General features: G+C 48.3%; 1 protein-coding gene across 2 annotated transcripts in view; it reads left to right on the top strand.

Moving 5' to 3' along the window:
- The window catches only part of Ptprg (protein tyrosine phosphatase receptor type G), a 701914-nt gene that overhangs the window by 628863 nt on the left and 60325 nt on the right, over nt 1-12726 (top strand). For both annotated transcript variants that reach the window (XM_059274234.1, XM_059274235.1), the window contains exon 13: nt 551-683. In XM_059274234.1, coding sequence (XP_059130217.1) covers nt 551-683 — 133 coding nt within the window. The remainder of the gene's footprint in view (nt 1-550; nt 684-12726) is intronic.

Below are 12726 nucleotides of genomic sequence, written 5' to 3'. Positions count from 1 at the left end.
TCTCACTCAACAACCCTAGCCATTCCCAGGCATCTGCCCCATAGTTCAAGACAGACTCAGCTGTCCTGCTAAGGCTTCCGGAGATAATAGATGCTGGAAGAAAGATCTGCTGGGTAAGAATATTGGATGGCCAGGGAGAACTCCACCAGTTAGTAGATTTGCCGCTTAACCCCAGGACTGTGACTGCAGTCTAGAGGCAGGAGCGTGCTGTGAGCAGGGGGAAGTTGATTCCCTGTTCTCAGTTGTCTTCCTTTCTGGGACCTGAGTGCAATTTCTGAGTGCATCCAAGGTTCTCTCTGGGTTGAGAACATCCTCGGAGTAAAGCTGAAGTCTGTCTTCTGCAGAGCTCTCCTTAGAAATGACTTTAATCTCACAAGCGAATCCATTCTTCTGGTCACTAAAGAGTGCCACCTGCAGAAGATGATGGTACTTGGGTTAGGACAGCCGTTTGCCCCTCTTGCCCTGTGCTGGTTCAGTGTGGGTAGGGCTCAGTTCTCCCTGAGTGGAGCTCAGTATCATCTGCACATTGACTGGTTGATTTCTCTTGTAGCCGAGAAGAACACCTCTGGAATGATAAGCCGCCCCTCCCCGGGGAGGATGGAGTGGATCATCCCCCTGATTGTGGTCTCAGCCTTGACCTTCCTGTGCCTCGTCCTTCTCATTGCTGTGCTCGTGTACTGGAGGTGAGTGAGCAGGGCGGCTAGCCCGGTACTGACCCCTGGGGAGTGGAGCATGTGGCCTCTATGTTCAACATTGCAGTAGTGAGCATTTGCTAGCCTTGTGTCTCTTGATCTGGAGACATGTTTTGTCTCAGGAAGAAGGCACAGGCCAGAACCACCTCTGAGGCCCAAGCACTTGTGGTAAACTTTACCGGAGAGTCTGGGAGGTCCGTACTCACATCCCAGCTTGCTGGATGCAAATTCCTTTTCTGTTTTGAATCTCAGTTGTCCAAGCTACAAAAGGAGCGGGCGGGTGCCACGGAGCTTCCAGTCTCTTTCAAACCATGCCTTTACCTTCAATATTCTTACAGTACATTAAGTAGCTTTTGTCTTTAAAATATTTCATAGCCTTTTGGTGAAGATTAAATTGGGTGGTCACTAAACAGTTACTCTATCATGTGGCATTTAGTACTGGAGAGGTAAGTGTGTTGACTTGTGGCCAGCCTTCCGTTACCGTTGTCCTCTGGAGAGTTCTCACTGTGTCCCCCAGGAGCCAGCCTAGAGCCTCTGTGTGGAAGTTCCAGAGTTTTCAGCTAGAGTCTCAGCTACTTCAGTTGAATAAGTCAGCTAACTAGATGGCGGCCCAGGCAGCCTTGGCCGTTGGAGCACCCCAGTCTTCTTCCCTTCATCTAAAAGGATTTAGCAGGGTACCCCTTAGCTTTTGTCAGCTTGACACAGACTAGAGTCGCCTGGGAAGGAGGCGCCTCAGGTGAAGGGTTGCCTCCAGGAGATGGGCCTGTGGGTGTTTCTGATTGCTGATTGATGTAGGTGGGCCTAGCCCACTGTGGGCAGTGCCATCTCTGGCCAGATGGACCTGGATGTGTAAGAGGAGTGGCTGAGAAAGCCAGGGGAGTGAGCCAGTGTGCAGCTGTCCCCTGGTGCCCACCTTTGCTGTGCTTTAGTTCCTGCCCTGATTTCCCTCAATGGTGCCTGCAGCAGAGATGTGTAAACCGAGCAAACCCCTCCCCCACCCAGTTGCTTTTGGTCAAGGTATTCATCACAGCCATCGAAAGCAAACTAGGATGACCAGCGTGGTGGTTAATTTCGGTTGTCAACTTGATTGTATTAAATCCCAAGGAACGATCCACCCTGAAAGTGGGCAGCACTGCCCCACGGGATGGCATCTAGGCTGAACACAGAGAGGGGAAGTAGGAAGCTGGCAGAGTGCTAGAATCCTTTTCTCTGATGACTGGTGGACGTTAAGTAGCTTTATGCTCCTGCTACCACATCTTCCCTGCAGGAAAGAGTACACTCAAAACCCTGTGTAATCCTTCCTCCTCAAAGCTGAGTCTGCTCAGGGATTTGCTCATGGCAAGAGGAAAGGGAGCAGAAGAGCCAGTGGCCACAGGTACAGCTCAGTTCTTCCTCATCTCCATGCCATCAGTTCTCTTACGTTTGCATCAGAGCATCTTGTTGAGACAAGCAAAGCAGTAGCGAATCAGTGGCTCAGCCCTTGTGGCCTTAAAGCAACAGTGAGAGTCAGTGGCTCAGCCCTTGTGGCCTTAAAGCAACAGTGAGAGTCAGTGGCTCAGCCCTTGTGGCCTTAAAGCAACAGTGAGAGTCAGTGGTTCAGCCCTTGTGGCCTTAAAGCAACAGTGAGAGTCAGTGGCTCAGCATTTGTGGCTCAGCACTTGTGGGCTTCTGCTGTAGTGGAGACAGGCAAGAAGGCAGCCTCTAAGACATTCCTAAGAGAGTTCCATGTGTGAGCTGGAGAAAGCTACATCTGGAAAGAGGCAGGTCGTGCTGGGCCCTAGAGTTGAGCATTCTGAGTGTTCAGAGTGGCCATGAAAATCCTGTTTGGGGCAATCATGTATGAGCAAAGACCTAAATGATGGGCTCCATCTTAGCCCCACCCAGTGCCCTTTCTAGCATAGGAGGCAGCAAGTGTAAAAGCCCCTGAGGCAGGAGCATGCCTCACATGTTGCAGAAATAACCAGGAAGTGGAATGATTGGAGTGCTGAAGTACTGGAGAATGTCAGGAAGAGGCAGGCCAGAGCAGGAAGGATTAGGTGTAGACAGCCTTTTAGCCTTTGGACCTTTTTTTTCCTGGTTTTTCAAGACAGAGTTTCTCTGTGTAGTCCTGGCTGTCATGGAACTCACTCAAACCACCTGCCTCTGCCTCCTGAGTGGTGGATTTAAAGGTGTGCATCACCACCTTGCCTTTGACACTAATGTGAGTGTTGTGGTCTAACTTTAGAATTACTTGCTGCTGTGTTAAGCAGAGAATGTGAGGAAGAGCAGTTGGAGGCTGGGCAAGGTGTGTCAGTAGCTCAGAGGAGGCGATAGTGTAAGTGGTGAGCATCCATCACTACAGGGGTACTTGAGTGGTGAGCATCCATCACTACAGGTGTACTTGGAGGGAAGGCTCAGCAGAAAGTGAGGGTGTACATGTTAGCTGTGTGTCCTCACATCTGTTCTCAACTGAGTAGGACAAGATACTGTGCTCATCTCAGGACCCCCACGTATGTGACAATAACTCCCCACACGAGGGCACAGCACAGTGTGTTCTCAGCCTTCTTAACATGGTGACCCTTGATATAGTACCTCATGTTGTGCTGACCCCAACCACGAAATTATTTCATTGCTACTTCATAACTGTAATTTTGCTACTGTCATGAATCGTATTGAAAATATTTGATATGCAGGATATCTGATATGTGGTCTCCAAAGGGGTCACGACCTACAGGTTGAGAACCTCTGGAGCAGTTCTTCTGCTGACCATGTCTTCTAATCCTGCCATAAAGAAGTATCTGAGCCGGGCAGAGGTGGCGCATGCCTTTAATCCCATCACTCAGGAGGCAGAGGCAGGTGAATTTCTGAGTTGCAGGCCAGCCTATACAGTGAGTTCTAGGACAGTCAGGGCTACATAGAGAAACACTATCTTGAAAAACCAGGGGAAAAAGCAGCAGCAGCAACATCTAGTGGAGCCATGTATGATGGTACACACATATCATCCCAGCATTTTGATTTTGAAGGCAGAGGCAGGAGGATTGCAACTTTGGGGACGATCTGTATTATGTAGCAATTTTGCAGCCTGGGCTACATAGAAAGGGCGGGGCATGGCACTTGTACCAAGCAGTTCTAGGAAAGGAAAAAACCCAACTAGACCATATCCCATATTGTTTCTTCTCACAGACCACGGAGACTGAGAGGGGCTGGGGACAGCGGCAGGACATACAAGGACAACAGGCAGCTGAAAACCACATCCCCTGTGTACTTTGACTCAAACGGGCTTGGTACATGGGATGGACAGCTCTAAACCACCTACTGTTCAGGGCATCCTTTCCCTTAATATAGAAATGACGACTGTTTATGTTTCTGCAAAACTTGGCTAGTCCAAATGGAAAATAGATTAATAGTTCATGCTAAAATATTGCTACTTTCCCATTGAAGCTTGGTGTAAAGTGCACAAAACATGTAAAAGAAAAAAAAACCTGACAGCAAGAAAAATGAAATTGAATTTGTGCTAAGATGGGTACGTTGGCAAGCCTGCGAACAGCCTCGAGGGGACAAGGCCTTTTTTCTGTCCAACTCTTTTCCTGTGGTTAACATGAAAGGAAGCAGCACCATGCAGCTCACACAGAGAATTGGCAAGCGCGCAGAGACTTGTGTCCCCGTGGTGGCGTGGCTTTGAAGCTACAGTAGCAGTCGTCTCTGCCTCTTCAGGCGTGGAGACAGAGGATGACTGAAATGACAAAGGGACTCAAGCAGAGCAGCGAGGCTCATCCAAACCTCCGTGATCATATCCTCAGGTGGCAAGCCCAAGCGCCCACAGTGGCAGCCCACGGTGGTGGCACCCTAACCATAGGACCAGTATTTAGTAGCCAGTGTTCTGGATTTGGTAAGTTCACCTGGAGCTGGTGAGGCAGGCAACACCCAGGGTCTCTGTAGTCTCTGTTCCCTGTTGTGCGGTCGGAGAGTGTGATGTTCAACAGGTCCACTGTGAGTGCCAGGCTCTGTGCCAGACCCTTGGGTGGCACTGTCTCCTGCGGTTTACACAGATCTGTGTGGTAGGTGGGACCTGGGGAGAGAAAGGGAGCTGACATCTGTTGAATAGTGGCTGTGAGCCAGGCAAAATACAATGTTATCAGAGCACCTTCTGGTGTATTTGACACACAAATCAAATTTCCTTAAGCCCAAGGCAAAAAACTAGCATTGACTCATTCCACTGAAAGTTCCAGGGCCATCAGGTGTGACCGGTCTCAGAAGATAGAGTGAGGACATGGCTGGCATGCTTTGTTTCTCATGGGAGCCCTGTGGTTTATGCTAGACTTCTGTCACTCCATCCCAACAGAAAGGGCCTTTGTCATCTAACAGTTCCAGTGAGGTCCCATAATGCTGCTTCTCATGTCTGACTTTGGTCATCTGGCCACCGCCAGAGTCTTCTGGTGCCTCAAGACTGGAATATGCCCATCATGCCCGGGTTTCGCTCTGGAGCCCAAAATTAGCCTTACTACCAGTATCCTGAAAAACATGAAGTGAACGGTAGCTGTGGGTAGTTTCTCAGGGGACTGTCCAGGTCAGAAAGACAGCTGGTTTAGAAGGTTCAGCTAAGCCGTCTGTCATTTATGTAATTATGAAGCCACTTCTGTCATTGCGTGGGCGTGGTCTTGTTGTTTATACAGTGCTTATGGAGTTTGTGGCATGCATTGTCGTGTGCTTGGCGATTCAGTCACAAAGCCCTATGACCCTCAGAGTTCATTAAAGAACTGGGTGTGTGACATCGTGAAGTATGGAGGATGTCCATGGAAGGCTAAGTGCACATTGAGCTTCAGCACAGCCTGGGAGGAAAGTCAGGTCCAGGAGAAGCTCCCTGGAAAGCTGACAGCTGAAAAGTCAGAAGTCAGGGAAGGGCCGGGCGGTGGTGGCTTCACGCCTTCAATCCCAGCACTCGGGAGGCAGACCAGCCTGGTCTACAAAGTGAGTTCCAAGACAGGCTCCAAAAGCTATACAGAGAAACCCTGTCTTGAAAAAACCAAAAAAAGAAAAGAAAAAGTCAGGGAGGAAGCTGGAGAGGGACGAGCCTGGAGAGAGAATGGCCTCCGGCAAGCAGACACACTGGCTCAGTGTCATGGGAACAGACCGCAGGGGCAGCAAAGGCGCCATAAGTCCTGGATGCCATCGTGCTAAGAACGACTGAAAGCCAGTGGGGGAGCTGCGGTGCAGGAGGCAGCCCCTGAGAGGTAGTACTGTACAGTGGTGAAGTAGGAACATAGGGCAAAGCCTGGATTTGAAGCTGGACTCCATCATACCTATAGCCTCTGTGGACAGTGCACATCTGTTCTTAGCAAAGGTTGCTGTCATTCCCAAAGGATGAAATGTGGTTCTGGGGAGCTGAAAAATTCTTTTGTATATAAAACTCTGTGTGTGTATGTGTGTGCGTGTGCGTGTGCGTGTGTGTGTGAGAGAGAGAGACAGACAGACAGACAGACAGATGCAGACTCAGCATGTGTCAGGTATAAAAGTTGTGTTGGGCTTGGAAGTCTAGGACTGTCTATAATGGGAGCTGAGGGACTATTAGGGAGAGGCCTTAAGAAGTACTACCTTCAGTGCAGATTCATCTTTCAGTGTCAATTTCCTTACCTGTAAAGTAGTTCAGAACATGCCACTGAGTGCATATGGGCAGGCAATATAAGTTGTGAGAAACGTCTGCCCTGGGTAGTGGATGGGGGCTAAGTATATCTGTGCCATGGTGTTATACCAGATCTGACTTTAAGGAAAAATAGAAACATAATTCTGGGTCCTCGTATACCTAAAGTGTTTGGAAGTGAGAAAATGGAATCCCTAGATGAAAATAAATACCTTTTATTTTGATAGCTAGCTGTACATAGTTTCCAGTAGTCTCACTGTGGCATAAGACAGTATTTGAAAAAATGTTAGGAATATCCTTCTAGAGTTTATTCTTTGGAATGATCTCATTATGCACAGTAGCCTAGAAATAGCTCAGTCATCAATTTAGAGCTAAGTATAGTATAAATGTAGGTTAACCAACTGAGCAGAACTACTTTGAGCCAAAACGAAAGGGTGACTATAAAGTTAATAAAATTGGTTTGGATGATACTTCTAATGGGCCCAAAGGCATTTCCAGAGGAGGACATCATCAAGTAGGAACAGAATAAAGAGGGGCACCAACCCCCCAGGAAAGAGCTCTGAAGCCTGGGAGCCATCCTTGCTTACTCAGGGCTGGTTGTATTCTAGAAGCTTTAATAGCAGCTACAGCTGACTGTCGGCCTGTCAAGCAGAGGCAGGTTTACTTCTCACCCACATGGAATCTCTTAGGGTCAGGCTCTTCTCCATGGTAGCCCAACTTTCTGGAATTGCTGCATGAGAAATGAGAAATCACTGGAGCCCCTGAGGACACCTGCATTTATGAAGTACCTCTACACATGCGTGTCCTTGAGTATCAGAGCCATCGTATCAGCATATGTGTCCAATAAGGGATAGCCTCATTACTTCAGATCTGCTCAAACAAAAAGGTAGGGGCACAGACTTGAGATGTCTGAGAGATCTTGGATAGAGTCCACCCAGAACTACTGAGGAGCCTCCAGGACTATTGAGTAAAAATGGCTGGTGATGTGGATCTGCAAAGGAAAGCACTTTGTAATACTTTTAGCAGAGGTGTTGCAAATAGGATGCTCCAGTTTGCTCTTGAATGGTCTTGCAAAAAAGGAAACCCCAAAATCTGTAACACTCTAGAGAGTACAGTGAGGGTAGACATCCATGCAAAGTGGTTTGGGACAAAGGACAGGGTAATAGAGCAGGACAGAGGAAGGAAATCACCCAAGTTAACGCTTGTCTCCTTCAGCAAATGGCACCCACTTGTGTGCGTGATAAATATTACAGATCTTGCCGTCTGTTTCAGTGGCTCAGAGCTACTGCAAATGAGTCAGAACAACTTTAAAAAAATCAGAGTTCTTAAAGATGCCGGAAAAGGAAAGTGTGCCATTTTGGCCTCACCACTCTAGTGGTAACAGCACAGGCTTTGAATTAATAGCGAGGAAGCGCACTACAAGAGCTGTGGATCCCGGCTTTACCAGGGCAAGCTGCTTATATGGCATTAACGCCCTGGAAAGACGTGAACAGCAGCTGCTGCCACTCAAAAGAGGGAAGTTTTGGACGGTACCTTTTGATTTGCGTAATTTGAGGTGGCTGATGGCGAGGTGCCACGTGTGCTGGTTTGTGCCACTTGTTGAGCGTCTGTGCTGTAGTGCAGATCAGCGACCGTGAGCCAGGCATCAATGTACACCTAGAATTGTGATCGTCGTGAAGGCAGGTTTTGTTTGTAAGTGGCGTTTGTGCCCCTGAAGGCCTGGATAGCCCAGAACTTTCTATTGACTGTTTTGCTTTCATTTGTTTTATCATCTCAGGCATGTACTCAGCCCACGTCATGGTACAGATCTTTAGTGGGTGGATCCTGGATTTGAACCCAGCCAACCTGACTTCATAGCCCACCGTTATATGTACTTCATGTGAGGGGGTGCATGCATGCAGAGACCAGGGGAGGACACTTGGTGTCCTGCTTTTCCTTTTGAGACATGGTCGCTCTCTCAACCTACAGCTGGACTTATGGCAGGCAAGCCCCAGTGGTCCTCCTACTCCACTCTAAATAGCACTGTGGAGTCTGGAGCCGAGGATATAGCCTTATACATGGGTGCTGGGATAGGAACCAGGCCCAGCAAGTGTTCTTGCCCACTGGTCCGTCTATCCAGACCCCATGGCCCACCATCAGAGCTATTACATTATGTTGCCCCAGATCGGGGAATAACATGCGTGATGGGAACAGTTATTCCTTATGTAGCCTGCTTTCATGTCTGCAGGCCAAACAGACAGTACAGGCGAAGGAACCATTAGCTACTCTTGCGTGATGTTTTCACAGTAATGGCCACCTGGCCAGAGGGCTAGCTAGGAATCAACTTGGGTTCTGAATTTGCCGAAATGATGTGAATAAAAAGTTTGAGAAATAATTCTATTTTCAGGTGTTCTGGGAACTCAATAATGATGTTTACATTCAGCTACATCTCTATTAGTTTGAGAATTTGATGTTGAATAATATCACCTGCTTTGTCGTAGTCCCAGCTAATTAGTGCTAATGCCTTTAGTATCTTACTGACCATGATTCTAGCTTGGAAATGGACTTTGCAGAAGTACACAGCAGCCTTCCTATAGGCCTCGCCTAACTTCATGGATTCTGTACTATAGGCTGTAAGCTTTGTAAGCGGAAACTGTAGCCTATCATCCTAGGATACTAAAGTTGGAGATGGCGAAGACCGCTCTGATCTGGTAAATTCATGTCCCTCTTGATCATATGACCAAGTCATTTGTAAACTTTGTGGCAAGTCAGCTCATATCAGTGAGTCATATCTGCAGGTAGAAAAAGGTCTCTTTTTTCCTGAGTTCCATTTTCAGACCTTCCTACATGTTGAAGCCTCCTCTTTAAGAATGCTGTTCATGAACACAAGTGAGTTTTGTTGACATTGCAGTGTTTTTCTTCCCTGGATGTTCACTAGGAGACAGAGTATCGAGGGTATGAAAGGATACAAAGTGCAGATGTGTAAGGGATTTGTGTTGGCACAATGGAGGCACGGACAGGCAGGAACACATGGACACAGAGTGTGGGCATATGAGAACATAGCACGTGTGCACGCAGCGTGACTGATCCCGTGTGCTTCTCTGGAAAGTGGGTCTTTCCTCCAGTTACACAGTAGTGACAATGACAGATCATCTGTGAGAGGCACACGAGAGCATGCTCTGCACCTGCTGCTCTGGCAGCCAGCACTTCCTCAACTGCTGGAGGTGGCTTCACATTAGGTGTCTGCCTGCTTTCCACCCGAGCAGAGCCATAAGGGAGACATCTACTAAGAGTTTGCTTTTTCTAGGTAGGTGGCTGAAGGGATGTCAAATATGAAGCTGCTAGTAGAAGCCACCAATATTGTTGAATAAAAGAAAGCATGTGCTCCATCTGTTTCCCTGTGCGGTGCTAGGGATTGAACCCCGAGCCTCGTGCATACCAGTTAAGTGTTCTTACCACTGAGCCCTAACACTCTTTAAAGATTTTTCAATAGGCTCACATAAGTTGCTTGGCCTCAGATGAACAAGTCACCTACTGCAGCCCCCTAAGAACCTGGGACAGCAATTGTGCTCGGCCATTCCCTGCATGCATGACAGTTCTGATTTTAGAGATTCTGTACAGTGGCCAGGGCATCAGGAAGGAGACATCCTTGATCCAAGAGAGGAAACAGTTTCCAGAAAGGAAGACTGACCAGGATTGCACACCTCATGTTGTTAGTTTCTCGTAGCTAGGATTGTATTGTGGAACCTTCTAAGGCCTTTGTGGTTGGCCCGTGTGCTCTTTCCAGTGATCACTCATTTGCCACCTCTTCCACATCCACTTTGTACAGGGCATTGGAGAATCCTCCAGGCGGTAAATAAAGATTACCTCAAACCACTAACCTGTATCAACTGGCCCGTTTTTAAAAAATGTTTGTGCTCTTGGAAAATAACATCTAACTTAGTCCCCAGCTGGCTGTCTCATTTGCATGGTGAACTAGAAAACCCAGCTACACTGTTGTCACCTTCCTGTGTGGTGACACCAAGCTGGACAGAGCAAACCCCGTGCCTCCCTTGTCTCGGCCACTGTTTGCCAGGTGGCCAGGGTCTGCCGTCCTTTCTCTTCCTGCCTGATTCCTGGGTGCATTTGTGCTCCCCAGGGCACCAGCCACGATAAAGGGGAGCAGTGGGTTCTTTGGAAACTCGACATGACTAGGGTACAGTGGAAGGACTTCCTGGAGAGGCTGCCTTAGCTGTGAGTTTGCAGGGAAAAGTGGAGGATCAATGCCCAGCCGTAGACCAGGTCCTAGTGCATTCAGTATGGCCATAGGTGTGTCCTTCAAGTGACGCTTCCCTCGTGTCAAGCAAAGGCACTTTCTTGGCCTCTCACAGGCCCGTTCTGGAGGGTTCTGCATGTACAAAACACTGCCTTCGGCCCAGCTGCTCAGGATCCTGTGACAGGGTAGAAAAGCCGGGGCTTCAGTCGTTCTGACGACTCGTGCAGTCACCTTTATCTTTCCTACGAACCGACCATTCATAGGTGTTGTGTGCATTTTTGTTGTTTGTTTTCTTCTAAAATTAATCATTGCTTCATCTCTACCTAGAGCTTCTCTCTCTGGCTGTATTTCAAGATTGTTAACCACTAGGAATAATTTTTACCATTCATCTCTCCAAAGCCTAAAATGTGTCAAACCTGCGGGGAGACTAAGACACATTTCGTGGTGCCAAAAGAAGACTTGCCTTGGAGGTTTGGGAGTATGATAACTCAGTGGCGTTAAACTGCCTTGCCCTGAGAGTCTGAAAGGAGTGGGGGTGGGGACGTTTTGAGGTCCCCAGGTGTTCCAGGAGGGGGGCACCATTTTTTTTTTTTCCTTTTTCCTCCCAACTGTTCAGGGAAAGCCGGGTCACGTGGCAACTAATGCCTCCGATCCCAGGCAACTTTTTGCTCAATAACTGTTTCCCAAATGGCTACTCAGGGGCCTTTCAGAATTCATGAGAGCTGTCAGTTGTTATAGTAACCGGCCCCCTGCTGTCAAGTTGGCCCTGAGATGCCAGTGGAAGCTCTTCGAACAGGCTAACAGTCATTAGACGGGAGCAGGAGGGAAGCACCACTACGGTTGCCATTTAAACACGTTCCTCGATGCATCAAAGACAGCACAGGCCGTGCTGGCGGATACAGTTTTAAACGGAGTCGGGAAAGCGTCCCCTTTGGTGTTTGCTCTAGGCTGGGTAAGCCATTTCCTTCCAGTTCCTCAGAATTCACGGCCTTCCGCCCCAGGGTTACCCCTGGTGCTTGCTCAGGGTGCTTGCTCAGGTTACCCCTTGCTGCTGGCGGTATTAGTTACTGGCATTTCTTCTCACTAAAGTGTTGTCAGTTTATGGGTGGAAGTCTTAAGAGCCTGTGACTGTGCGTGAGAAAACCGTGGAGCTAGCCGGCCCGGCTCCAAAATCCCCCAGAGTAAATCTGGCAGAATTCAGAGCAGGGCTAAGGGTTGAGAAAAAGTCTAAATATTTTAGGAAGCTGCAAATTTCAAGTTTTTATGAAAATTTGTAAAAACATTCCAACATACTCATGGTGTCTTCAGATTAGCGTTCACAGGCACACAACAGAGTCCTGATGTTTGGAGGACTGTCACTGTAGTGACAGAATAGTTTCAACAGAGGGAGACAGGAAGTTCGGAACTGCACAGCCCCTGCCCCTTCAACCTTGTTCCCAAGTGCTACTTTCTCTAAAGGTTGGCTCCTGTGACAAGCACTTTTATCTAATAGTCAGTCTAGTAATGACCGAAATAACTTGAAGCTTGTGTGAAAGGAGGAGAAAAACATTAACACTGAAAAGCTAGTGGTGTTTGTTCCTAGAAGGGGGCCGCTGGGAGGAGTGGGTGAGAAGTGGAGCGGTGACCCTAGCCTTACTTTTCTGGGTGGCAGTCAGCAGGGCTCCCACAGAAGACGAAGTTATGTATTAGGGGTTAGTTTGTTGTTGTTGTTCTGTGAACGGAACTTAGAATCATTCCAGTGTGAAATCCTATAGCCCAGGCGGCTTGGGCCAATCTGATATAATCAGCCACCTGCAAGTGTCTGTATTGGTCAGGAAGTGCGTCCTTAACATAGACAGCCTAGTGTCGGATGCTGAGGTATTTAAATGTTTAAGAGACTCTTGCCAATACTGGGCCTGTCTGCTGAGGTGCCTTCTGTGTACAGATGATTATCCAGAAGTGGCAAGGATGCATGGGGAAAAGATGAAACTCGGTCTAAAGCGGAGACATTGGTGGTGGAAGGCCGGCCACACTGGGCAGTGAGACCCAGCAAGTTGCGGGCATTCTTCTGAGCTGTCTGTTTGCTGGGACAGTGTGCCAGCAGAAGTGACGGGCAGGCATCTGAATGAGGTCTTGATTGTGACTCCCTGACCTCTGTGAACATTAGAATAATGCCACCTCCTGATACATGTCATCACTTTGGA

The sequence above is a fragment of the Peromyscus eremicus genome, chromosome 9, assembly GCF_949786415.1.
Source record: "Peromyscus eremicus chromosome 9, PerEre_H2_v1, whole genome shotgun sequence".
In the NCBI taxonomy this organism is placed as follows: Eukaryota; Metazoa; Chordata; class Mammalia; order Rodentia; family Cricetidae; genus Peromyscus; species Peromyscus eremicus.
The sequence above is the reverse complement of the archived record's forward strand: the minus strand, read 5'-3'. Positions and strand labels throughout refer to the sequence as shown.